The 25,038-nt window shown below is 41.7% G+C and overlaps 1 protein-coding gene across 3 annotated transcripts in view; it reads left to right on the top strand.

The window, feature by feature from the left end:
* The window catches only part of LOC140192407 (uncharacterized), a 105,516-nt gene that overhangs the window by 10,199 nt on the left and 70,279 nt on the right, over positions 1–25,038 (top strand). For all 3 annotated transcript variants that reach the window (XM_072250042.1, XM_072250040.1, XM_072250043.1), the window contains exons 3-7: positions 1,579–1,702; positions 2,003–2,105; positions 2,345–2,470; positions 4,766–4,882; positions 21,303–21,463. In XM_072250042.1, the coding sequence (XP_072106143.1) occupies positions 1,579–1,702; positions 2,003–2,105; positions 2,345–2,470; positions 4,766–4,882; positions 21,303–21,463 (631 nt within the window). The remainder of the gene's footprint in view (positions 1–1,578; positions 1,703–2,002; positions 2,106–2,344; positions 2,471–4,765; positions 4,883–21,302; positions 21,464–25,038) is intronic.

Raw genomic sequence — 25,038 nt, 5'->3', positions numbered from 1 at the left:
AAGCATATATTCTGTCCTTTATCCTTGAATGGTCCTGCCTGCTCTTTAGCTATCTTTGTGTTCTTGATATAGGTATAGAATGCTTTGGGAGTCTCTTTAACCCTACTTGCCTTGGACTTTTCATGCCCTTCCTGGTTTTCCTAATTTCCTTCTTGAGTTCCTTTCTGGCTTCTTTATAATCCTCAAGTCCTCTGTTTGATTTTGGCTTTTTTACACCTTGTATGTGATTTTTTTTTTCCCCTCCTTGACTAAGTTCACCACCTGTCTCAACATCCAAGGTTCCCTGGCCTTAACATCCTTGTCTTTCCTTCTTACTGCAACATACAGGTCCTGTGCTCTGTATAGCTGGTCTTTAAATACTCTACATTATAGATGTGGACTTGCCAAAAAGCAGTTGTTCCCAATAATCCTGCAAGTTCCATACTAACTTAATGAGCTGTGATCACTGTTCCCCAATTGTTCTCCACAGTAAGGTCACTTACCCGGCCAGACTTGCTACCCAACACCAGGTCCAGTGTGACCCCCCCCCCCCCCCCACAATATTGATTTAAGAGACTCATCGAGATGCACCTAACAAATTTTGCCCCATATAAACACCTTGCACTGAGGAAGTCCCAGTCTGTTAGGGAAGTTGAAGCTACGCACTACAGCCGTGCTCTTTTTATACCTTTCCCAAATCTGCCTGCGTATCTTCAATGTCCAGATGGCTATGGGGGATGGGGGGCAGGGGGAGGTCTCTAGTATAATACATCATACTGATTGTACATTTCTTATTTTTTTGATTCTGCCTTTATAGGCTTAATGGATGTTTATGTCCCCTCTGCAGCTGTGGGTTGGCCTGATTTAATAATATAACTTTCTCCCCCTTCCCTCCCCCCAACCTCCTTTATCTTCATCAAAACCCTGGAACATTAAACATCCATTCATGTCCCTCTGCCTATCAAATCTCTGTTATGGTTGCAACATCATAGTTCCATGTACTAAATAATGCTTTAAGTTCATCACTCTTGCCCATAATACTCCTAGCTTTAAAATACACACACTTCAACCCATTGCGTCTGTTACCTTGCTCCTAGCTGTCCTTCCTTACAGACTTGCTGGTCATGACATTACCTTCCTCTCAAGCCCTCCATTTTCTGACCTGGTGCACAGGTTCCCTGCCAAGTTAGTTTAAACCTGTATATTGGGAAGATATGGATGCCCCCTGTAACTGTCCACCAAAGCAACCCTCACTTTTATTTCTTTTTGCAGATGTGTTCATAAATTTCCACTGTTGCCCTAACCTAGTCCTCATTACATATGCTTTAAACCGATGCAAATTTTATTCAAAATTCAGTTTATAGAAGCTGGATTTACTGTCTCAGGTTTGTGCAAAAACACTTCTATGTGGTTATTTTCTTCTCCACTGCCACCCACGGTCAGTTTGCTAAATTTGCGTTCTATTTAAGAAATGCACGGTGTGACTATTCTTGAGCAATTGCATCTTAAGATTAGAGGCAGATCGAGTGTACATTGTAGAAGCAGTATTTTCATTGTTATGCTTGTTCACCCTATTTGTTCCATTTGTTTCCTTGTCAGGCAGTTTTGACCATTGGGGATCTCCACTTGTCATATTCCCCAGAGCACAGCACAGCAAGCTGATCAAGGATTTGAAGCAAGATGATATTGTTGAACTCCTCAAATATTTTCATCTTCATCTTGGGTTAGTTTCCATTGAGTTATCTATCTTGGTGTACAGTTTTATTTGTGATAACTTTATAGATATTCTAAGATCTGGAGAAGTCCCAGAAGTGGATGGGGAATGGGGGTGTGGGGGAGAGGAAAGGGTGGTGGTGTGGGTTATGGGGTAGTTATAAAACTGTTCCCTTAACTGAGTGAAGATAGAGGAGAGAGAGTGAAATTTTGAAGGCTGGAGTTATAAATTGTTTCTTCAATCTGGTAATTTGGAAAAATGATAATTGGCAAGAGTTGAATTAAGAGGCGATTTATTTTTGTTTGGCAGGGAATCACAAGCTCGGAATGGTCTGGTATCCATTGTAACTGATCTAAGATCTGCCACATTGGATGTTGTCTCCATCATTGTAAACAGTCTGCTGCAAGTTCAGGTACCTAATCTTGTGTCTTTATGTCAAGCTTGTAATACTGTCTTTAATTGGTGACTGTTTGAATCCCAGTCATGCTTGCTTAGACTTGTTAATTGGTATTTAAAGTATTTGCATTTTTAGCATCTTTCATCCAGGTTGATTCACCAGAGTGGGTTTATTGTTTGGGGTGAACAATATGATGTAATAAGCTTTGAATTCTGCATCAGCGCGAGAATTTCTGATCTTTCACTATTCCTCAGCACCATTTAGGAAGTGTAGTGGACACCTTTTATGCTGTGCAGCCACAGATGAAAGGTGTGAGGAAACACGTTTTGAAGTCCCTTGGACTGGGCCGCAGCAAAGCACATTCAGAGCCACCGTTCAAGGTATGAAAGCTATGAATCTTTGTTTCCCAAGCATGCTGATGTTCTGATGAATATTGCAGTGTAATCTAATGTTAAATGTCCAACCTGTCCACCAAGGGTGCACAGGTGCTGAGTTTTCTTCTGCGTGTGCTGGCGTGTATATGATAGTAATGCGAGGTTATCCACAAAGTTCGGGCCTTCTAGAGAATGGGGTCCACCTAATGCCTCTCTGCTTGTATTTCATTGTTTGCCTCTTAAACCCAGTCATTCAGCAGGTTAAACAATATCACTGACATCACACAGTCTTGCCTAACTCCTGTCTTGACTTCAAAGCTCAAATTGCAGTCCCCAACTATGCAGGTAAAATTAGCATAGAAACGCTGGATAAGCCGGACAGTTTTGGAAGGGCTCCCAAAGAGAATTAGCTGGAGGCTCTCTCTGTTTTCAAGGTCCATTGAATTCACTGAGTGATTGCGATCATTTGGTGCTCCTTTCTTGGCAATAGTTCCCTTGAGTGCTTGTCTTCGTTCCCAGGTTATAGTAAACGATGGCTGCAGGATGGCTGCTGCACCTTTTGATTCAGTTTTGAACAGTTTGGCATTTACATTGTCATGTCATGAATCTTTGAAGAAAGAGAATTGACCTGAAACGTTATTTCTCCCACACATGCCATGCAGGGTAATTTTCTGTTTATTATTACATTTGGGGGAAAAATCATTGGGAGCAATTTTGTGAAGTATACTGATAAGCTTGTATTAGGTGACGCTGTATAGTCCAACAAGACCTTATCTTTGGCTCATAATTAACAAATTCATTTAATTCCCACCAGCCTAGTTTGGACTCCTGTTGTCCGGATTCGGACCACAGTGTTCTTTCAGTGTAGATTTTCCTTTGACTTCATGGTCACTAAGTTTTCAGTGTTATAACTCCAGCCTGGAGTTGTAAAGGTGGGGATGCTGGCCAGCCTTGTCAGTAATTTCCACTTGTCCCTTCCACCAGCTCCATCACCGTGATCTGTCAGTTGTCTGCCTCAGTGAGTGAGAACAGGAGTTTGTGCAGGGAAGTCTCAGTACATAAGTAGTAAGGAGGAAGGAACTGTCACAATCTCTGGGGTAAGAACTGGGATTTTCTTGTGGGGACTTGGGAGGTTCCCAGCCCATACGAAAAGAGTCTCGATGACACTTGTTGCTCATTGATAGGTGAGAGAGCCATGGTATCAGAGCATGAGGAATAGGAGAATGCAGGGTTCCACTTCCACCATCTGATCTACACCCTTTTTAAAAATTATTTTTGACATGCGTACTGAAGTATATTGGAAAACTTTATTTTCCATATAGATCATTTCATTACAATGTATTGAGGGAAAATGATAACAGAATGCGGAATGAAGTAAAGAGACAGAGAATGTCTACCTGCACTGCACTATAATGTGCAAGGCCATAACGAGCTGGACTGTGAGGCTTAGAATCCATCACATTGAACCGTTCAATAGACCTGTAACACTGGGTAGAAGTTGTCCTTGAACCTGGTGGTATGTGCTCACAGGCTTTTGTAATTTCTGTCCAAGGAGATGTAGGAGAAGAGAAAATGCCCTGGGTGGCTGGGATCTTTGATTATGTTGGCTGCTTTAGCAAGGCAACAAGAAGTTTAAACCAAATCCATGAAGGGGAGATTAGTTTCTGTGGTGAGCTAAGGTATGTCTACAACTTCCCATGATCGCTTGAAGACTTGGGCAGAACAGTTGCCATACCAAGTCATGAAGCATCTAAATGGGGTGCTTTCTATGGTGCATTGATAAAAATTGGTGATGGTCAAAAGGGACATGCCACGTTCTTTAGCCTCCTGAAGAGGTACTGGTGTGCTTTCTTGGCTGTGGATTCTACATCGTTGGGCATGCTGTCACTGATGTACACTCCTAGGGACTTGACACCCTCAATCCACTTGACCTCTGCACCAATCATGAATGCCACAAACCCCCCCCCCCGCCCCGCCCCCATCCTGGTCAGTGACCATCTCTCTGGTACTGAGGGATTGATAAAAGACGTATACAGCTCACTCCATTCTGTCATGTTGTCATGTTTATTAATGTTTTGAAACACATTAAAACTTTTTCATTTATGCCCCACAAAGCAGTAACAGTTATAGCTTTGCTCACTCTTTTAAAAACTGTGAAGAATTCATTTGATTTTAAAGATGTTTAGCAAAGTAATTTAACTTCATTGTCAATTTAAAATTGGAAACTTTAATCAAGTAGCATTGTAACTGCAGCCAAGTGTTTGCAAAACTGGTCGAACTAACTCTTGTTTCCTCTGACAGTGTGTGCTGCTTAATGAAATATTTGAGTTATTCAACTACATTGATAGGAGTCAGTTAACACCTGATCTTGGTGGATACTCGATTTACCAGCATAAAGCATGGGTCCACTTCAGGAAGGTAGGATTTCAACCCTGTAGTCTGTTTGACTGGGTTTTTTTTTTCCCCACAACTGCCTGGTTCATTCTTTGGTTCTGTAATCTCTGGAATTTCCAAATTGAAACATTTAGGAGGCTATATTGCTGGTGTTTAACTGAAGGATGGGAGTGTATTTTTGTGGGGCCTTAGGACAGGATGGTTTGCTTTTGTACAGAGATAATAACAATTTGTTAATCCAGTATGCTTGGCTAAATACTTCCTGGGATTTTGGGTGTAATTTCTACACATTTTTCACTTTTTTCATACATTTCTGGTGAACCCAATATGCTTACAGGAAGCATCTTCCAATTAAGTACATATTACATATGTTGAATAAACATGTTTTTAAAAATACTTCATTTATTGATAGTAATTATTGGCTATTTTTATTGTTCGTCAAGGTAGTTATTTTTAATTGTGAAATTTTGAATTTTTCAGTGAGTACTGGTTTTCGTTGACTTTGAGCAGAGCAGAAGGTTTGTTATGTTCTTTGCCACTAGCTGCATTTCCATTATGCCTCGCCTTCACTATCTCTGATTTATCAATCAGCTCTCTTGTGTCCTGAACTGGATGGAAAGTCGGCTGCTGCCCATGCCCTAGCTTGCACCTGTCAACAGTGTTTGCTGACCTACATTTGGCAATTGCTGGAGCAACACTTCAACTTACACTGCTTTCAAATCCCATGTGGCCCTGTGCTTCACTTTGCTGTCACTGTAATATTGTCCAGCCCCAAGCCCTCAAAATGTCTTTTTCCTTCCAGTTTCAATTGATTAGTCACCCTTGCTTTTAAGTTATAAGGCCTTAAGTTCCACATAGACAGCATTGTGAAGAATGTTTTTAAAAAAAACTGTGACGTAAAATGTAGAAAGCTCTGTTTGACACTTTTTCAGCCTTTGGGATGTGGTCAACTTATTGACCAGCCTTAATTTTCCTTGAGGTGGTGATGGGCCACCTTTGTAAACAAACTGCTGTAAGAACTTCCACCATTCAGTTAGCCAGGGAGTCTAGGATTTAGACTCGAGGATAAAGGAAAGGTGACTATTCCCAAGTCAGTCAGCATACCTGTTGCCCCCTCGTCATTCTTAAAAATGGAAAGAGAGAGAAGGCAGGAGTGACTTCTCTCCTGAAGAGCTCAAGTATTTACCTTACAACTATAGATTTTGTAGGATGAACAGGGATTCATCATTACAACTTTTTTTTGTTTGTGTGTTGCAAGGTGCAAGATTCAACAGTTCTCACTTGCTTCAAGCTGTACCACAAGAGTGGTTAGGAAGAGCAATTAATCTGTCAAAGGATTCTGTTAATCCCATTTGAAGCATACTTGAACTTTCTCTGCATGGTGCTCTTTTCTTTTCCTGGGATTTGGAGAAGCTGCATTCTTGGTCCAGGGGAAGCCTAAGACAGATGATTTCCACAATGAACTCTTTATGGATTTAGTTTGAAGATGTCCAATTAGTTTGTGGCATGTAGCTACTTATTAACTCTGGGTACGTGGGAGAAGGATCAGAGAAGTCTCCCCAAACCTTACTGAATGTAATATCGTAGCCGGAAGACTGGAGCCAGACAAGTAAAAGAAAGTGGAAGATTAACTTTTTATAATATTCATCAACAGTTTCAAGCAATTTTGATTTCCATTTACACAACTACTTTAATGTGAAATGTGCTTCAAGAGCATTAACATATTTGATACTAAATAATGTAAGGTATATCTATCAGATGGAGTGGATGACTGAAAACGTTGAGTTGTAAAAGAGGAAATAAGCAGAAGGGATTTAAAAGGAAATTCCAAAATGTGTCGGGCTTTCTAGGCGGAAGGCAGAACAGCCAGTCAGAGGATAGTTTGGGAGCTGATCTAAGCCAGAAATGGAGGAGCAAGCTTCTCTACAAAATGGGGAAGGGATAGAGGGATATGAAGATGGCCTGGAGAATTCTAAAATTGGGGCATTCCTTAATTAAAGGTAGGCCAGCAAATATGGAGTCAAAACGTGTGGTTTGTTGTGAAAGAGGTGTCATCTGAGTTGTGTGGAAAATGTTAAATATTGCACGTGTTTCAGATCAGTTGACTGAATGTTGTTTGATTAAAAATGTAAAAGTACACTGGAAATAACATTGCATTTAAGTACAGTTGTGATTAGCAGTGGAAGGCACTCCATTTTTCTTCATTGCGTGGCATGTGCCTGCTTTGATATTGAGAGCTGCTACTTATGTTGCCTAGGAGAAGCTCACAGAAGCATGACCTAATTAAGAGTTAGAAGTAAATGCTATTCATTAAAGGAGATTGTGTTGGTATAATGGAGCCATATATGTGCACCATTCTTTAATTAAAATATAAGAAATTAAAGAAACAGGCAAGCAAAGAATTGGAAGTATTTAGTTGAAATTGCTTATTTCAATATCATTAGAGCTAGTAACAACCTCAGTGAGCACAGGTAACTAGTGATACTTTAGTGATAGGAGCAAGAAGAAATTAGTGTTGTCAGGGCAATTAACTATCTGTTTATGTGAATGAAACAACAAATGGAAGTGTTTATGCTGAAGCTGGTGAAGAAAATATGTAGTCTGAGGTTGAATAGGAAAGCTCAGATTTATTTACTTATTTGGCAATACAGCCTGAAGTCGGCCTTTTAACCCACGGTGCCCAGCAGCCTCGATACCCTGATTAACCCTATGCTATTTATGGGACCATTTGCAATGACGAATTCACCTACCCAGTACGTTTTTGGAAACTGGATTACCCAGGGAAAACCCATGCATTCCGTGAGGAGAGACTCCTTACAGAATGGCGGCAGAATTGAGCTCTGAACTCCCGAACGCCCCGTAGCGTAATAGTGACTCACCAACTGCTACACTACTGTGGCATCCCATTAAAGATTGGCACAAGCAAGATGTGCCAGGAATTGACGATTCAATTCAACAATTGAATCACCACAAAGATTGTAATAAATGGACATAAAGAAATTGCAGAAAGAAGAAATTTTCGAATGGAAAAAGGATACAACCGTGGTTGACAAGAGAAGTCAAAGCCAAAGTTAAAGCAAAGGAGAGGGCATACAAGGAAGCAAAAATTAGTGGGAAGACAGAGGATTGGAAAGTTTTTAAAACCTTACAAAAGGAAAATAAGAAGGTCATTAAGAGAGAAAAGATTAACTATGAAAGGAAGCTAGCAAATAATATCAAAGAGCTTTTTCAAGTATATAAAGAGTAAAAGACAGGTGAGAGTAGATATAGGACCGATAGAAAATGATGCTGGAGAAATTGTAATGGGAGATGAGGAGATGGCAGAGGAACTAAACGAGTATTTTGCATCAGTCTTCACTGAGGAAGACATCAGCAGTATACCGGACACTCAAGGGTGGCAGGGAAGAGAAGTGTGTGCAATCACAATTACGACAGAGAAATTACTCAGGAAGCTGAATAGTCTAAAGGTAGATAAATCACCCGGACCAGATGGAATGCACCCGTGTGTTCTGAAGGAAGTAGCTGTGGAGATTGCGGAGGCATTAGCGATGATCTTTCAAAAGTCGATAGATTCAGGCATGGTTCCGGAGGATTGGAGATTGCAAACGTCACTGTGCTATTTAAGAAGGGGGCAAGGAAGCAAAAAGGAAATTATAGACCTGTTAGCTTGACATCGGTGGTTGGGAGGTTGTTGGAGTCGATTGTCAAGGATGAGGTTACAGAGTACCTGGAGGCATATGACAAGATAGGCAGAACTCAGCATGGATTCCTTAAAGGAAAATCCTGCCTGACAAACCTATTACAATTTTTTGAGGAAATTATCAGTAGACCAGACAAGGGAGATGCAGTGGATGTTGTATATTTGGATTTTCAGAAGGCCTTTGACAAGGTGCCACACATGAGACTACTTGACAAGATAAGAGTGCATGGAATTACGGGAAAGTTACATACGTGGATAGAGTGTTGGCTGATTGGCAAGAAACAGAGAGTGGGAATAAAGGGATCCTATTCTGGTTGGCTGCCGGTTACCAGTGGTGTTCCACAGGGGTCTGTGTTGGGGCCGCTTCTTTTTACATTGTACATCAACGATTTGGATTATGGATAGATGGCTTTGTGGCTAAGTTTGCTGACGATATGAAGATAGGTGGAGTGTCCGGTAGTGCTGAGGAAACAGAGTCTGCAGAGAGGCTTGGATAGACTGGAAGAATGGGCAAAGAAGTGGCAAATGAAGTACGATGTTGGAAAGTGTATGGTTATGCACTTTGGCAGAAGTAATAAATGGGCAGACTATTATTTAAATGGGGAAAGAATTCAAAGTTCTGAGATGCAATGGGACTTGGGAGTCCTCGTACAGGATACCCTTAAGGTTAACCTCCAGGTTGAGTCAGTAGTGAACAAGGCGAATGCAATGTTGGCATTCATTTCTAGAGGAATAGGGTATAGGAGCAGGGGTGTGATGTTGAGGCTGTATAAGGTGCTGGTGAGACCTCACTTGGAGTACTGTGGGTAGTTTTGGTCTCCTTATTTAAGAAAGGATGTGCTGACGTTGGAGAGGGTACAGAGAAGATTCACTAGAATGATTCCGGGAATGAGAAGGTTAACATGAGGAACGTTTTTCCGCTGTTGGACTGTATTCCTTGGAGTTTGAAGAATGAGGGGAGACCTTATAGAAACATTTCGAATGTTGAAAGGCACGGACAGAGTGGATGTGGCAAAGTTGTTTCCCATGATGGGGGGGTCTAGTACGAGAGGGCATGACTTAAGGATTGAAGGGCGCCCATTCAGAACAGAGATGCGAAGAAATTTTTTTAGTCAGAGGGCGGTGAATCTGTGGAATTTGTTGCCACGGGTAGCAGTGGAGGCCAAGTCATTGGGTGTATTTAAGGCAGAGATTAATAGATATCTGAGTAGCCAGGGCATCAAAGGTTATGGTGAAAAGGTGGGGGAGTGGGACTAAATGGGAGAATGGATCAACTCATGATTAAATGGCAGAGCAGACTTGATGGGCCAAATGGCCGACTTCTGCTCCTTTGTCTTATAGTCTTGTCTTAAAACACTTTTTCAAAAATCTTGTGCAATTTTTACTCTTTTACTCCGTTGCTTCCCTCTCCTTTACCTGAATATGTGAGCTAATTGTTATTCTATAGTTGTCATCAATTCTCTGATTACATCATGTGTCAAGGATGTGAAAGGCTACTCACTTCTTACAGATGTGACTTCACTCTTGCCTCAGCAGGCACACACTTCCTTGAGGAGTAATTAGATAGTGAGGGCATTTTTTCCCCATCCCTAGGCTAGGCGATACTGAGGAACAGGAATCCCAGAAGGCAACAACTTGGGCAGATGAGGTGGTGAAGAAGACATACGAGGTATTTGCCTTCATTGGCTGGGTTTAGTTAAACAAAACTTTAGTTGGCTCACAACACACGACAGTGCTGTTCTGGTCTTCACACCTTTGGAAAAGCAACATTGCACTGAAGAAGGTGCAGAAGATATTTACTCGGAGGTGGAGCATTTTAGTTATGCCAAGTGACTGTGTTCATTTTCCTTGGAGCAGAGAAGGTTGTGGGGTGACCTAACTGGAGACCAAAAAACTTTAAAGAGGATAGTAGGCAATTCTCTTTTTTTTTTCACTCCTTCTTTTCACTTAGCAGGAATGTCTGTGTCTGGAGGTTTGAGGCAAAGAATAGGCAATTTAAAGTGGTTTTGAGAAAGAATTTATTCACCCAAAGAGTGATTAGGAAGGGATTAAAGTCCAGTAATTGCAAATTATTTAAGTATTTAGATAAGTACTCGAAATGCCATGATGTGGAAGGCTACAACCAAGTGCTGAGAAATAGCTCAGTACTGTCAGGCAAAGAGCCCTTTTCCATGCAGTGTGACTTAATGACAAGAAAGTTAATGGTAGTGCCTTCTGCATTAAGCTAACTCACCATGGAATTGGTTTGTCCCTGCTGTTTCCCTCAAGGCACAGCTTCTCACCTCACATTGAACAAGCATAATATAAAAATAACTCGTATTACAGTCGATAAATATAACATCTGCAACCCAGATTATTCCACTTGGCATATATTTAAAAAGTATATGAGTGAAACATTGCACAGGTGTTGAAGCTGTTGCCATGGGGTACAATATGCTTCTGTGTCTTTTAAAGCAGAAACGTGCTTTTGTGTTTAAAGTGTAAATATTACCATTGGTGAATAAAATTGCCTCTAAATTTTCTAAATAGTCTTTTTCCCCGATATCTTCCTTTCTTTACACCTTCGGTTATGATTTCATGGCCACACCAACAGTCCTTGCAGACACTGGGTAGCAGTGACTTGTTCCTCGCAGGGATCAACAATTCTGAACCAACCTCTAGCCACTATCTACTGGTATACCTTGCACTAAGAATGTTGCAAGTGGGCACTCACTGTTGAATCTCAATTACATTTTCCCTTTTCCAGCTTGAAGCTGAGGCACTTTCATGATGGTGTTAAATAACGCTGGTTAGGAACTACCCCATACAATCTCCCTCTAATTCTATCCTGCTTTCCTGTATGTTTTATCTATCATCCTTAAATATAATGCTGCAAAGATTTTTTTTTTAAGGCTACTTTTGAATTTTGATGACTTCCTCTTGTGCTTCTTACCCAGAGTCTACTACAAATGGCCAACTCCCATATTAAGAGTTACTATAAAATGATTTGTAAGTCACAGAGCAGTGATGGAAAGTGTTTTTTTGTTTGTTTTGTTTAATCTAACTATGATTTTAAAAGCCTGGATTTGGCATCCTAAGCACTTTGCAACAGTCCTGGCTATTCAACAATAGAGCATTCCAGAGGTTCGACGCCCACTGCAAGAAGAGATTTCTTTATATCTTGATTTTAAGAGTGGCTCTTTGTCCTGAAACTAATTCCCCTATCTAATACTTATCCACTAACAAAAATATCTCAAAATCTACACTGCTATGCCTGCTAGGGACCTTGTGTTTCAAATATAACCCCCCCCCCCCGCCCCCATTCTTCTTAGCTCCAAAGAATACGGACACAATCACTTGATAGGGCAACTCTTTTATCTGAGGAAGGAATGAGCAGAGAGGTTAAATAACTCCCAGAGTGTATGGAAGGTTCCATTAGATTGAAAAATTGAAAATGCACTGCTTTGTCCAAACACAAAACTGGGAACCAAAGGTCAGCTGATAACTGCCGTGGGAAAATTGGAAGCTTTTACTAAAGACATTTCAACAGGCACTTCAAAAAAAATTCAAGGCAAACCCAGAGAGGGAAATTACACTTGACTAATTGATTGTAGTTCATTGGTGTAATATATAGTGTGGAAACAGGTGAACCACTGGATATATTGTCGCTACACTTCCACAGACAGCAAAGATTCTGGTGGAAAAAATAAAGCTCATGGTGTGAGAACAAACATTTGCATGGATTGAAGAACAGCTGGCCAACAGAACAAGAGTTCAGGCATAAATGGGTCACTTTCTGGTTAGTAAGAGTAATAAGTGATATGCCAGGAGTATAGCTGCTGGTACCACTCTATTTATTTTTAACTATTCATACAAACATTGGGTGAAAGCTCCAACAGCCACCTTTTGAATGTGCTGGTGAACCAGGCCAGTTCAGTAATTAAGTTTTGAACAGGATCTGAGGCTACAAGGGATGAATCAGAAGGATGAATAGTATCTGGCAAAAGTGTAATGTGTAATGTGAGAAAATGGAAAATTATTCCGTTTGGGAGGAAGATGAACTGTCATTTGAAATCAGAAGTCGAAGATGGAGAGCGATCTGGGTGTTCCTTTGTGTATGATTTGCAAAAGGTTGGTACGTCACCTAATTCGGGTAGAGAACATGTTATCTATTATTAGGGGGATTGAATTTTATCCATTGACATTCAGCAGTGATTAGGTCTCTGACACTGAGTCTGGCTCTGTGGCTCAGAACTGAAGTAGAGGAAGAGTAAAATAGTGATACAGGATTCCATAGTTGGAGGAGCAGACAGGAGATTTTCTGGACTTGAAAGAGATATCCGGATGGTATATTGCCTCCTGGATGTTGGGGTCAGGGATGACTCTGATCACATCCACAATATTCTAAGTCAGCAGCTGGAAGTCATGGTACATATTGATACCAATGACTTGGGTAGGAAAAGGGAGAAGGTCCTGAAGAGAGAATATAGGGAGTTAGGTAGAAAGCTGAAAAGCAGGACTTCCAGTGTAGTAATCACTGGATTGCTGCCTGTGCCATGCTCCAGTGAAGGTAAGAACAGGATGATTTGGCAGATGAATGAGTGGCTGAAGAAGTGGTGCAGGGGGCAAGGTTTCAGAATTCTGGATTATTGGAAACTCTTCTGGGTACAAAAACAACAGGTTACAGCTGAACTAGAGGGGGATTAACATCCTTGTGGGCAAGTTTGCTGAAGCTTCTACAGAGGGTTTAAAGAAATTTTGACGGGGTTGGGAACCAGAGTGATGGAACGGAGGATGTGACTGTTGGTATGTAAGTAGATGCAGTCTGCAGTGAGACTTTGAGTGGGGAGGCATATGGGGCAAAATTTCTGTCAGTGGGATAAGTTGAAGTGTTACATGGAGGAAATGTAGACAAGTGCAATGATTACAGGACTGAAGGTGTTGTATTTGAATGCATACTGTATTTGGAAAAGGTAGATGATCCTGTAGCACAATTAAAGATTGACAGGTATGATGTTGTGGAATCACCAAGTCATGGCTGAAAGAAGATCATAGTTGGGAACTTAACATCCAAGAATGCATGTTGTATCAAAAGGACAGGCAGGTAGGCAGAGGGAATGGTGTGGCTCCATTGGTTTAAAAATAATCAAATCTTTAGAAAGAGCTGATATGAGATTGAAAGACGTAGCATCCTTGTGGGTAGAGTTAAGGAACTGCAAGGGTAAGAAGACCCTGATGGGAGTTGTATACAGGTCTCTGAACAGTAGCCAGCATGTGGGATACAAATGATAGAAAAGGCATGTAAAGGGGGCAATGTTATGATAATCATGGTGGATTTCAGTATGCAGGTAGATTGGAAAACTCAGGTTGGTGCTGTATCCCAAGAGAAGGAATTTGTAGAATGTCTTCAAGATTGCTTTTTAGAGCAGCTTGTGGTTGAGCCCACTAGGGGATCAGCTATTCTGGATTGCGTGTTAAATGATGAACTGGATTTAATTAGGAAGCCTAAGGTAAAGGAACCCCTAGGAAACAATGATCATAATATGAGAGGATTTGCCTTGCAGTTTGAAGGCGAGAAGCTAAAGTCAAATGAGTCAGTATTAGAGTGGAGTAAAGGGAATTAGGTGTGAAAGAGAAGCTGGCCGAAGTTGATTGAAAGGGGGCACTAACAAGGATAATGGCAGAACAGCAGTGGCTGGAGTTTCTGGAAGCAACTTGGAAGGAGCAGGATAGATACAGACCAAAGACTAAGAAGTATTCTAAAGGGAGGATGACACAACCATGGTTGACAATGGAAGTCAAAGACAGCGTAAAAGCAAAAGAGAGAGCATAAAATATAGCAAATAATATTTAGAAATTAGAGGATTGGGAAGCTTTTAAAACCAACAGATGGCAACTGAAAAAGACATGAGGAGAGAAAAGATGAAATATGAAGGCAACATGGCCAATAATATAAAAGAGGATACCAGTTTTTTTTAGATGTATTAAGAGTATAAGAGAGCCTAGAGTAGTTATTGGACTGCTGGAAAATGACACTAGAAAGGTCATAATGGAGGACACAGAAATGGCAGAACTTTACGTATTTTGCATCTGCCTTCAAGGAGACAGATGTTTGCTAGAAATTCGAGTGTGTCGGGGGCTGAAGTGAGTGTAGTTGCTATTACTAAAGCTGACAGCTCTGAAGGTGGATAAGTCACCTGGTCCAGACGTAAACAATCCCAGGGTTCAGCAGGGGGAGCTGAAGAGATTGTGGAAACATTGGTAATAATCTTAAACACAAAATCACTAGATTCTGGAATGGGTTCCTGAGGACTGGAAAACTGCAAATGTCACTCCACTCTTTAAGAAGCGAAGGAGGCAAATGACAGGAAATTGTAGACCAGTTTGAATTCAGTGAATGGCAAAATGTTGGAATCCATTAATAAGGACAAGGTTTTGGAGTACTTTGAAGCACGTGATAAAATAGGCTGAAGTTAGCTTGGTTTTCTTAAGAGGAAATCTTGCCTGACAGAGGGGAAATAACAGAATAGACAAACGAGGGTCAGTGGATGTTACTTACTTGGATTTTCAGAAAGCATTTGACAAGGTGCCACACGTGATTCTGCTAAACAAGATAGACAATGTCATGGTGTTACAGGAAAGATGCATCAACAGAGGATAGGGTGACTGGCAGATAACAGAGTGGGAATAAAGGGGGCCTTTTCTGGTTTGCTGCAGGTGACTAGTGATGTTCCATAGTGGTCAGTGTTGGGATCGCTTTTCACATTATATGTCAATGATTTGGATGATGGGATTGATGGCTTTGTGATTAAGTTTGTGGATGATGCGTATTGTAGATGGGTGGAGGGCCAGAAATTCTGCAGAAGGACTTGGACGTTTGGGAGAATTGGCAAATAGGTGGCAAATGGAACATAGTGATGTGCATGGTCTTACACTTTGGTAGGAGGAACAGAGGTGTAGACTATTTTCTAAATGGGCAGAAAATTCCAAAATCAGAGGTGCAGTTGGATTTGGGAGTCCTTGTGCAGTATTCCCTAAAGGTTAACTTGCAGGTTGAGTCAGTGGTAAAGAAGGCAAATGCAATGTTAGCATTCATTTTGGGAGGACTAGAATATAAAAGCAAGGACATAATGCTAAGGCTTTATAAGGCATCAGTCAGATGCATTTGGAGTACTGTGAGCAAATTTGGGCCCCTTATCTCAGAAAGGATGTTCTGGCATTGGAGGGGGTATAGGGGAGGTTCATGAAAATGATTCTAGTAATGAAAGGGTTAGAGTATGAGGGGCGTTTGACGGCTTTGACCTGTACTCGCTGGAATTTAGAAGAATAAGGGGGAAATCATGTTGAAGCCTATCAAATATTAAATGGCCTGCAGTCAAGGATTCACAACCTTTTTAATGCCATGGACTGCTACCATTAACCAAGGGGTCTTTAGACCCCAGGTTGGGAACTCCTGGTCTAGATGGAATGGATATGGAGAGGATGTTTCCTATAGTGGGACCAGAGGGCACAACCTCAGAAGAGAAGCATGTCCATTTAGAACAGAGATGAGGAATTTCTTTAGCCTGATGGTAGTGAATCTGTGGAATTCATTTCCATAGACGGCTGTAGAGGCAAAGTCTTGAGTATATTTAACGTTCATATGTTCTCAATTGATAAAGGAGTCAAAGTTTACAAGGAGAAAGCATGAGAATGGAGTTGAAAGGGATAATACATCAATCATGATGGAATAGCAGAACATATTCAATGGGCTGAATAGACATTCTTTTCATTTGTCTTGTATTGTGTCTTGTACTTTTTTTAAAAAAAAGTTTCTAGTGAACCAAATAGTGGAAAGGTAGTTTAGCAAATGCCACCTGGCAAACAATGAGGAATTTTGAATAGATAGTTCAGAGGACACTTAACAAATTAATACCTGGAATGGATCTTGAGGGGAGTTTGGACAAGCTGGGCTCGCATCTATAGGACCTAAAACAGAAACAATTCTTAGTTTTTGATTTTCAACGTCAGAAGCTTTGGTGTGTGGCTGCAGGAGTTTAGGAAGGTGAAATGGGATTAGATTGGAACACTAAAAGTCTTGAGTAGTCTTGGCAGGGTGAATGCAGAGACAAAGTTTTCTCCTGTGGTGGATTATAGAGCTCAGAGTCATTGTAAGAATAACGAGCTGCCTATTTAAGACAGGTGAAATGATTATTTTCTCTCAGAAGTTGAGTTGTTTGAGCTCTCAAAGGGCTGTGGAAGCAAATTGTCACCATTTTATTCATTCATGAGATGGGGCAAGACCATCATTTAAGGCTTGTGTGTAGTTGCCTACAGTTGTAAGCACTGCAGGTCATTTATTTATGACTTGAGTGTTTCCATGGTGCTGATAGGAAGGAAACTTGAGGGGTTCAGCACAGAAACAATCAAATACATGGCCCAAGAATGATGACCTAAGAACGGAAGAGCTGATTGTAGATTTTGTTTTCCCATACAAGAGTCTCTAAATTCTTTTGATTTCTTGTGTGAAGAGACAAATCTTCAAACAGGTTTCAGATTGCGTCCAAGATACCTGCAGTGGGAGGGAGAACAGCCAGAGGTTGTGGTACGTATTGGTACCAATGATGTAGGTAGGAAAAGGGAAGAGGTCCTGATAAAAGAGTACAGGGAGTTAGGAAGGAAGTTGAGAAGCAGAACCCCAAAGGTAGTAATCTCGGGATTACTGCCTGTGCCATGCGACAGTGAGAGTAGGAATAGAATGAGGTGGAGGATAAATACATGGCTGAGGGATTGGAGCGGGGGAAGGGATTCAAATTGCTGGATCATTGGGACCTCTTTTGGGGCAGGTGTGACCTGTACAAAAAGGACGGGTTGCACTTGAATCCCAGGGGGATCAATATCCTGGTGGGGAGGTTTGCTAAAGCTACTGGGGAGAGTTTAAACTAGAATTGTTGGGGGGTGGGAACCAAACTGAAGAGACTGGGGAAGAGGAGGTTGGCTCACAAATACAGAAAGCTTGTAGACAGTGCGAGAGGGAGGATGCAGTGCAGTTGATAGAGAAGGGACGTGCTCGGACTGAAGGTTTGAGATGCATCTATTTTACTGCAAGGAGTGTTGTGAACAAAGCGGATAAACTTAGAGCGTGGATCAGTACTTGGAGATATGATATGGTGGCCATTACAGAGACTTGGATGGCTCAGGGACAGGAATGGTTACTTCAAGTGCTGGGTTTTAGATGATTCAGGAAGGACAGGGAGGGAGACAAAAGGGGTGGGGGCGTGGCACTGTTGATCAGAGATAGTGTCAGAGCTGCAGAAAAGGTGGATGTTATGGAGGGATTGTCTACGGAGTCTGAGGGTGGAAGTTAGGAACAGCAAGGGGTCAATAACTCTACTGGGTGTTTTTTATAGGCCGCCCAATAGTAACAGGGATATCGAGGAGCAGATGGGGAAACAGATCCTGGAAAGGTGTAATAATAAGAGTTGTCGTGATGGGAGATTTTAATTTCCCAAATATCAATTGGCATCTCCCTAGAGCAAGGGGTTTAGATGGAGTAGAGTTTGTTAGGTGTGTTCAGGAAGGTTTCTTGACACAATATGTAGATAAGCCTACAAGAGGAGAGGCTGTACTTGATTTGGCATTGGGAAATGAACCTGGTCAGGTATCAGATCTCTCAGTAAGAGAGCATTTTGGAGATAATGATCATAATTCTATCTCCTTTACAATAGCATTGGAGAGAGATAGGGACAGACAAGTTAGAAAAGTGTTTAATTGGAGTAAGGGGAATTTTGAGGCTATCGGGCAGGAAATTGGAGACTTAAATTGGAAACAGATGTTCTCAGGGAAAAGTACAGAAGAACTGTGGCAAATATTCAGGGGATATTTGTGTGGAGTTCTGCATAGATACGTTCCAATGAGACAGGGAAGTTATGGTAGGGTACAGGAACCATGGTGTACAAAGGCTGTAATAAATCTAGTCAAGAAGAAAAGAAAAGCTTACAAAATGTTTGGAGAGCTAGGTAATGTTAGAGATCTAAAAGATTATAAGGCTAATAGGAAGGAGCTTAAGAAGGAAATTAGGTGTGCCGGAAGGGGCCATGAGAAGGCCTTGGCAGGCAGGATTAAGGAAAACACCACAGCATTCTACAAATATGTGAAGAGCAAGAGGATAAGACGTGAAAGAATAGGACCTATCAAGTGTGACAGTGGGAAAGTGTGTATGGAACCGGAGAAAATAGCAGAGGTACTTAATGAATAATTTACTTCAGTATTCACTATGGAAAAGGATCTTGGTGATTGTAGTGATGATTTGCAGCAGACTGAAAAGCTTGAGCATGTAGATATTAAGAAGGGAGATGTACCCCGGGCTACTGTGGGAGCCGAGGGAGGAGATTGCTGAGCCTCTGGTGATGATCTTTACATCATCAATGTGGACGGGAGAGGTTTCGGAGGATTGGAGGTTGCGGATGTTGTTCCTTTATTCAAGAAAGGGAGTGGAGATAGTTTTACCTCAGTGGTTGGTAAGTTGATGGAGAAGATCCTGAGAGGCAGGATTTATGAACATTTGGAGAGGTATAATATGATTAGGAATAGTCAGCATGGCTTTGCCAAGGGCAGGTCGTGCCTTACGAGCTTGATTGAATTTTTTTGAGAATGTCACTAAACACATTGAAGGAAGATCAGTAGATTTAGTGTATATGGATTTCAGCAAGGCATTTGATAAGGTACCCCATGCAAAGCTTATTGAGAAAGTAAGGAGACATGGGATCCAAGGGGACATTGCTTTATGGATCCAGAACTGCCTTGCCCACAGAACGCAAAGAGTGGTTATAGATGGGTCATATTCAGCATGGAAGTCGGTCACCAGTGGAGTGCCTCAGGGATCTATTCTGGGACCCTTAAGGCTGATTTATACTTGTGCATTCTAGCTTACGCCGCAGCCTATGCAAGTGGGCTACGCCATTGTGAGCATTTATACTTGTGCGTTGGTGTGTCTGCGTCGCTCTGCAATTCACTGCCAAAACGCTAGTTGGCAGTGGGGTTTCTATGCCACTGTGTTGAGTTTCTTCGTGTTGAAACAAAGAAACTCAAACTTCAAACAATGGCGACTGAAACTGAAGGAGGGTGAATTTTCTGTGCTCATCCGGCCACTGAGAGACATGGATGAGGAAATGCATTTCAAATATTTTCGGATGTCGGCAGGTAGATTTGACGATTTGGTTCATCGTCTACAACCATTTATTTAGCATCAGTGTATGCACAGTATACTCAGAGACTGGCAATTACCATTCGAGTTTTAGCTTCAGGTGGAAGTCAACAGGCTGTAGCTGCTGGCTACAAACTGGCGTCAAGCACAGGGTCCTCCATAATTTCGGAGGACTGTAATGCTTTATGGAAAGCATTGCAGCCAGAGTTCCTTCCCTGCCCTTCAGTAGCCCAATGGCAAGCTATTGCAGCGTAGGAGGAAATGCAATGCTACCAAGCGGACCAGTCACAGTTGTTGTGGTCTGCGACGCGGCGACACGTAGTTACATTTTGGGAGAGGTGCGTGTTAGGCTACAGTATAGGGTTCACTGCTACGCCGTACCTACGGCGTACATTTGACGCACAAGTATAAATCAGCCTTTACTCTTCGTGACTTTTATAAATGACCTAGATGAGGAAGTGGAGGGATGGGTTAGTAAGATGACACAAAGGTTGGGGGTGTTGTGGATAGTGTGGAGGGCTGTCAGAGGTTACAGCAGGACATTGATAGGATGCAAAATTGGGCTGGGAAGTGGCAGATGGAGTTCAACCCAGATAAGTGTGAAGTGGTTCATTTTAGTAGGTTAAATATGATGGCAGAATATAGTATTAGTGGTAAGACCCTTGGCAGTGTGGAGGATCAGAAGGATCTTGGGGTCCGAGTCCAGAGGACACTCAAAGCAGCTGTGCAGGTCAACTCTGTGGTTACGAAGGCATAGGGTATATTGGCCTTCATCAATTGTGGGATTGAGTTTAGGAGCCGAAAGGTAATGTTGCTGCTATATAGGACCGTGGTCAGACTCCACTTGGAGTACTGTGCTCATTTCTAGTCGCCTCACTACAGGAAGGATGTGGAAACCATAGAAAGGGTGCAGAGGAGACTTACAAGGATGTTGCCTGGATTGGGGAGCATGCCTTATGAGAATAGGTTGAGTGAACTCGGCCTTTTCTCCTTGGAGCGACGGAGGATGAGAGGTGACCTGATAGAGGCGTATAAGATGATGAGAGGCATTGATCGTGTGGATAGTCAGAGGCTTTTTCTCAGGGCTGAAATGGTTGCCACAAGAGGACACAGGTTTAAGGTGCTGGGGAGTAGATACAGAGGAGTTGTCGGGGTAAGTTTTTTTTACTAGAGAGTGGTGAGTGCGTGGAATGGGCTGCTGGAAACGATGGTGGAGGCAGATACGATAGGGTCTTTTAAGAGACTTTTGGATAAGTAAATGGAACTTAGAAAAATAGAGGGCTATAGGTAAGCCTAGTAACTTCTAAGGTAGGGACATGTTCGGCACAACTTTGTGGGCTGAAGGGCCTGTATTGTGCTGTAGGTTTTCTATGTTTCTAAAAAAACATCCAGGTTAACGCACAGATTTTGCTTTTGTTGAATGGCACTTTGTACGAATAGCATGTTGTTATGCAGAATCGAGGAAATATGTGGATTTTCCAAAATCATTCCTGAGTGAACAGAAGTGTGAATCCAAGGCAAAGAATGAAGTTTGGTCTAACTGAGATAAAATCATAACCTAATATTTGCATTTATTACAGGAAATTGATGGCTTTAACCGTGAATATTTTACCTTGGCCCAGAGATTTCCTGGCTACTTAGCAGGCCTCCAGCAACAATCTCTTCAGTCATTGCCTACAGAAGCTGAGGAACTGGAGCAATGCTGCCAGCACATCATGGAGCTTCAAGCAGTATGGAAAAGGTGAGCATCGTGCACTAATTTGCTTTTAGTATCAATTTTATTGCTTAAGCAACCACCATTAATTCTAAGTTTACACCATTGCTTCTAAAGGAATAATCCACTTTTTGAGGTTTAGCTTTAAATTAAAATGTGTTTGGAATTTATCCAAGAAATTAATTTCATGTTTAGAATCTTGCTGAGTGTAACAAGTATAAAAGCACAGGCACCATAGGGTTTGTATATGGACAGCCTATACAAGACATCTAAACAATTCATTGTTGCTGTCCAAGTAAAACATAATTGGCGAATGATTAAATTGTATAAATTTTCTTTTTCAAACAAGGAAAATAAGTCATTGCTTTTCTCAGAATTCTTCAAAAAAAAACTAAGTACTCTCCACAGAGCAGGCAATTCTATGGGCTGTTTAAACATTTAAGATTATTGTATCTTGATGTACCAGGAAAGAACAATGACATTTTTGAGTGAAACATAGCTGAATTGTTATTTCATCTGTCATCCTGGTCTACTTCTATACAAAGTAATAAGCAGTGGAGAAAAATGTGATTCAGGGAGGGAAATGTTGATACTGCTTTAATTCCCTCCTCCGGCATTCCTTGTGTGAATGGAGATGTGTCTGAATATGGGGCATGCAGTTCATTAGCAATCTTTCCAAGTATGTAGAGTATTTCACCCTGAGAAGTACATGTTTTTGTTAAATATATTTGTTAGTGAGAGGGTGCCTGGTTTTGGTGCTGGGAGAGATGCGGGGGGGAGGGAGGTGGAATTGGTGGTATGGTGCATGTGAAGGCAAATGGATGACCTTCACCTCATATTACCCCAAAGGTCACACATACTGTGTCTGTACAATTTTAATTTAAGATCCACGTTTAAACAATGATCAGTCTTCTGCACAGAGCTAGTGGCAGAGGAAAGAAAGGTGGGGTCTGGTTAACCTTACACAAGGGTTTTTCTTTAAGCCTCTGAAGGTTCACTCACGCACCTCATCTGGCAGAATGCTGAAGCCTGCCAGGTTGCTCTGGTGATTGTGACTGAGATTGGCCTCCTAATTTTTCATTGTTTGAGCTTTTACTTGTGGCTCTAATGCTGATCAAAGTTCAAAGAAAATTTATAATCAAAGTCCATGTATGTCACCACATACAGCCCCGAGATTCATTTTCTTGAGGTTGTACACAGTAGATCCAAGGAACACAATAAAATCAATAAAAGATCGTACTGGAGGGGCAAACAGCCAAAGTGCACAAGGTAACGAACTGTGCAAATACAAAAAGATAATAATAACTAAATAAGCAATAAATATCGAACATGAGATGAGTCCTTGAAAGTGAGTCTATAAGTTGTGGAAACAGGTTGGTGATGGTGAGTGATGTTGGATGAAGTTATCCCCACTGGTTCAAGAGCCTGATGGTTGAAGGGTAATAACTCTTCCTGAACCTGGTGTGGGTCCTGAGACTCCTCTACCTTCCTGATGGCAGCACCAAGAAGAGAGCATGGCCTGGGTAGTGGGGTTCCTTGATGAGGGATGCTGCTTTCCTGCGACAGCCTTCCATGTAGCTGTGCTCAGTGGTGGGGAGGGTTTTACCTGTGATGGGCTGGGATGTATCTGTTACTTGGAGGATCTTCAAGCTATAACATCTTCATGTAACTGAGCATTCCTTACAGCAGAATCCTTGACTGCCTTAGTGGTGATGAGAGCGTGGAAACTGAAGTCAAAGAAGATGAGTTTATGTGGGAGTAGAACAATTAGAATCAGACTTTTATCACTATCTTATATGATATGAAATTTGTTGTTTTGTGGCAGCAGAACAGTGCAAAGAGATAAAAATATTCTAAATTAACAAATAGTGCAGAAAAAAGTAGTGAGAGAGTTCATAGACGCTTCAGAAATCTGATAGCAGAGGAGACGAAGCTGCTTCTGATCATTGAGTGTCGGTCTTCGGGGTCCTATATCTCTTTCCTGTTGGTAGTAACGAGAAGAGAGAATGTCCTGTTTGGTGAAGATCCTTGGTGATGGATGCCACCTCTCCACCACATCTGTAGAAGTTTGCAACATGTCTGTGACATATCAAATCTCTTCAAACTCCAAATGAATTTGAGACCGTGCTGTGCTTTCTTCATGATTGCATTGTGCTGGGCCCAGGGAGGATCCTCAGAGATGTTGACACCCAGGAACTTGAAGCTGCCCACCCTTTCCACTGCTGATCCTTCAGTGAGGATTTTTGCATTTTCTCCAGACTGTCCTTCCTGAAATCCACAATCAACTTGGTCCTGCTGGCATCGAGTGCGAGGTTACTGTTGTGACAGCACTCAACTAGCTGATTATCTCACTACTGATTTGTCATTGTTGCCACCTGAGGTTTCACCAACAGCGGTGGTGTCATCTCTGAACTGGTAGATGCTATTTGAGCTATGCTTAGCCACACAGTCATGACTGTAGAGGGAGTGAGACAATGAGGTAAGCGCGCATCGTTGAGGTGCGTTAGCAAAGAGATGTTATCACAGGTCCAATCAAATGTTAACTAATTGTTAACATTAAATGATAGGTAGAACAAGTTTAGTGCATGTGACTAAGAACAAATTCCTATTCTGAGATGTCACCAGGGTGCAGCCTTGGGCCAGTAATTGATTTGAACCTGATCATGTCTTCATCAGGCATTGTGGAATTGGGCCGGGTTTTGCAGCTTTCTCAGATGTTGTGTCCCAGTGGAACTGCCGCGGTTGACAGCTGGCAGAATCACTTTTATCGGGGGAATAAAATTAAAATATCTCCAACAGCACCATGTTATCTAGAGAGTCACATAATTCTGCCAGCAGTGCATTTATCAAGGGCAGTTGGGTATTGCAAGCTCTGAGAAGCCACTTTTCTGCAGTTCTAGCTGCTTGTGTTTCTCTGTGCTCGAGCTTTGTTCTTATTGTACAGCATGAGCTGCCAAAGTGGATAAGAATGAAAGTAGAAACTACTAATCTAGTTTATTATTAAAATCCCTCAACTGGCAATGAATTCATGATCTAGTTAAACCACTCAGGGTTTAGCAGAATTCTTAGTTTACCTCATTTATTTATTGAGATCAAGCATATAATAGGCCCTTAGAATTGGAATTCAGAATTTATTTAAATCCGTCCTACAACATGAAGGAGTAAAAATCTTTGCGTTATGACTCCGTTGCAATGTACAGACATGTGAACTTATTAGTCTAATATCTTGTAGAAAGAAGCTGTCCTATAGCCTGTTGGTCCTGGATTTAATGCTGTGGTACCATTTGCCAGACAGAAGCAGTTGAAACAGTTTATGGTTCAGGTGACTGGTGACCCTGATGATCTTCCAGGCCGCCTTTCTGCACCTGCTGCTGTAAATGTCCTCAGTGGAGGGAAGTTCACATCCACAGATGCGCTGGGCTGCCCGTACCACTCCCTGTAGTGCCCAGTGATCAAGGTTGGTGCAATTCCTGTACCAGATGGTGATACAGCCAGTCGGGATGCTTTCAGTGGTGCCCCTGTAGAAGATCTTGAGGAACTGAGGAAAGTTTTTCGTTGCCCGAGGTGGAAGAGATGCTGTGTTGTGCTTTTTTTTTTTTTTT

The sequence above is a fragment of the Mobula birostris genome, chromosome 2, assembly GCF_030028105.1.
Source record: "Mobula birostris isolate sMobBir1 chromosome 2, sMobBir1.hap1, whole genome shotgun sequence".
NCBI lineage: Eukaryota > Metazoa > Chordata > Chondrichthyes > Myliobatiformes > Myliobatidae > Mobula > Mobula birostris.
This window is presented reverse-complemented; position numbering and strand designations above follow the sequence as displayed.